The following is a 2,736-nucleotide window of genomic DNA, read 5'->3' on the forward strand; positions in this document are numbered from 1 at the left end:
CAGGCCTCTGGTAGAGGACCCGAGCTCAGAGGATGAAACAGACCACCCGCGGAGGGTGAGAAGGGAATTATATATTAAAGGAAAATAACTTTTCCAATTCTATTCATATAATGACTGCAGCAGATTTAAACAGATGTTGAGCATTTTGATGAACAACTGACATCTAACAGAGATGTCTACTGGATCACTGATGATATAACTGGCAGGATTAGACACATGGCATGTGTATGAACCCTGGTCATTTCTGGTCACACTGACTATAGTCAGAGTGGAGTTTTCTTCATTTGTGTTGATCTGAACTCTGTCACTGACTGAAACCTCAGAGCTGTCTTTCATCCAGATGAAAGAGAGATGAGGTCCAGAGGAGGAGCAGGACAGACTGACGGAGCTGTTGAACTCAATCAAGTCTGCACTTAGTGGGGAGACATTTACATTGGAGACTGGTTCTGTTGGAGGAAATAAAAAAAATCCAACTTAAAGTGGATATCTACGAAATTGAAAACAACCATCAGGATCACATCAAAGATGTTAGACTGCTTTTCACAAATTGAGAAATGTGAAAAGCACAATTATCAGTTTATTGCATTTGGGTTTATGAAGTAATTTTTCTTATGTTGAATAATAGATTCCTTAGATTCCAGCAGCTCTATCAATTAATTACACAATTATTAACTTTTAGCTGTATTTCTATGCTACTTTTAATTATATGCCAGACTATTCCAAAGAAGTCCAATTAGACATTTTATGGCTAAAGTGTAATTATGCTTTGAGGGTTTATATCCACTCACCATATATGTCCAGTGTGGTGCGTCCTGTCTTCTGATTCTCTCCATCTTGAATAACAACTATGTACTCTCCACTGTCACTGAGTTTCAGATTCCTGAGTTCCAGAGATCCAGTTGATCTGAAGAGAATGATCCTGCCTTCATATCTTGGTCCAGTTGTGTGTCCAGAAGTAAGTGATATAATTATGAGTTCAAGTCCTGAACCAGAATCAAACTGCCACTGGACCAATGAAAACTGTGTCTCTGTTAGATTCAAGGTTGTTCTGAACATCACTGTCCCTCCAACAGAGGCATTCAGAGGACCATCTGGTAACACACCAGATCCATCAGATAAACCTGAGAGAAAATATTTATAAAGTAAGTCAGTGATAATTAAACACACAAAAAAATACAAAGAAGCCCCAGAATAATTTGAGTATTCATTTTCAGCATTACTGTCTTCTGACCACTTCTCCTCATCCTTACTCCCATTATTACATTTTTCAATATTTGTAATTTTTATTTTCTCTCCCTGTTTGTTTTTCAAATAAATAGAATGGCTGGTATTTTGTCAACATCAAACAGCAGGACCCTCTAATTTCTCATAGATCTGTCAGCCCTTCAGTTCCACAGCACTGAAGCTCTCAACAAATTGGGGCAGAAATTTTAAAACCAATCAATTAATAAATCAAATATTTTAAGGGCATAGCATTTTTTCTTTTTAAAAATATAATGGGTAAAAATAATTTTCAAGATACACAGATTCTTAAAATAGAAAACACTGAATATCGAAGTTCACATTGTTGTTTGATCTGATTTGCTGCAGCTTGTGTTACATGTAAACAGAATTTGCATATTAGATGTTTTCTCATTAGGTTGAGGTAATTAAAGTTCATTCATGTCACGCATTTAAAGAATTACACTAACCTCAGCAATTAACAGTGCATACAACCAGATTTACTGTAAGACTGTAAGTTTTTAACCAATAGTATAAAGATCTGTTCATCTTATAGTTTTAGTGATCAAAACGTACCTGTTATAATTCCAGGGATGATGACGAATAAAATGGATGTTTTCATGTTATTTCATTGAGTGTAAGAATAAAGGTGATGCGTCTTTCCCTGACTGACTACGGTTTGGTTTATGATCTGACAACAGCAGCAACAGGAAGTGAAACCGTCAAACCTTTATTAATTATTAACAAATTGTTCACTTGGGATTCTTTCAGCAATAGTTTTAGAAATTAAAACTGAGCAACTAAGCAACTGAGTTTTAGAAGTTGAAACTGAATATTTTCTAAAGGATCACTTCCTTCCTTGTTATCTTGATCTTAGCCTCTAACCGTCTTTTCCATGGTGGGTATTGGGTCTCATGGTTGCTCTTATAACCAAGCATCTCAAGGATCACGTTCTCAATGCTGCATTCACATCTCTCTCTCAGGTCAGTTGCTGCCTCGTTCAGCTCAGATGGTTCGTTCATTACTGGGGCTACATATCCAGTCTCTGGGCGGGGAGTTGTAGTTGACTCCCTTCTGACCTGGCATCCTGGCTCCTTCCCCTTGCCGTAGCACTCGTCAGTCTCACGTTGTGACAGCAGTTGCCGTTTGCGGATGTTGGAACACTGAGCTACGAGTTGTTTAGAAGTTAGTGTCGACTGAGGATGTCGAACTAACCATTCCTCCCACAGTCTTTGCATGTAGCCCCTCTGACTAGGATTACTTGAGTAGTAGCATTCCAACAGATCCATGTTTTCACCTCTCGCCCATTTCCGTCTTGTTCCAGTAGCCCACTTTTCATCAAGGTGCTCTGGTTCCCCAGCACCTTGACGCAGACCGGGCGACATCTGAGCCGGCATGTCGTGCTTATCAATGTCTCCCATGGTATGAGGTAGGCTATATAGCTCCAAGGGTCTTGCTTAAGGGCCCACACTGATGGCTCAATTGCACTGTTGTAACTTGTTGCCCCAGCCTGGA

General features: G+C 39.2%; 1 protein-coding gene across 1 annotated transcript in view; it reads right to left on the reverse strand.

The window, feature by feature from the left end:
* The window catches only part of LOC103478120 (carcinoembryonic antigen-related cell adhesion molecule 1-like), a 16,374-nt gene extending 14,463 nt beyond the window's left edge, over positions 1-1,911 (reverse strand). Inside the window, exons 1-3 of the mRNA XM_017309331.1 lie at positions 1,798-1,911; positions 789-1,121; positions 162-446 (exon numbers count right to left, since the gene is read on the reverse strand). Of these exons, the coding sequence (XP_017164820.1) occupies positions 162-446; positions 789-1,121; positions 1,798-1,843 (664 nt within the window). The 5' untranslated portion in view covers positions 1,844-1,911. The remainder of the gene's footprint in view (positions 1-161; positions 447-788; positions 1,122-1,797) is intronic.
* Between the last annotated feature and the right edge of the window lie 825 nt (positions 1,912-2,736).

This window comes from Poecilia reticulata, linkage group LG16 (genome assembly GCF_000633615.1).
Source record: "Poecilia reticulata strain Guanapo linkage group LG16, Guppy_female_1.0+MT, whole genome shotgun sequence".
In the NCBI taxonomy this organism is placed as follows: domain Eukaryota; kingdom Metazoa; phylum Chordata; class Actinopteri; order Cyprinodontiformes; family Poeciliidae; genus Poecilia; species Poecilia reticulata.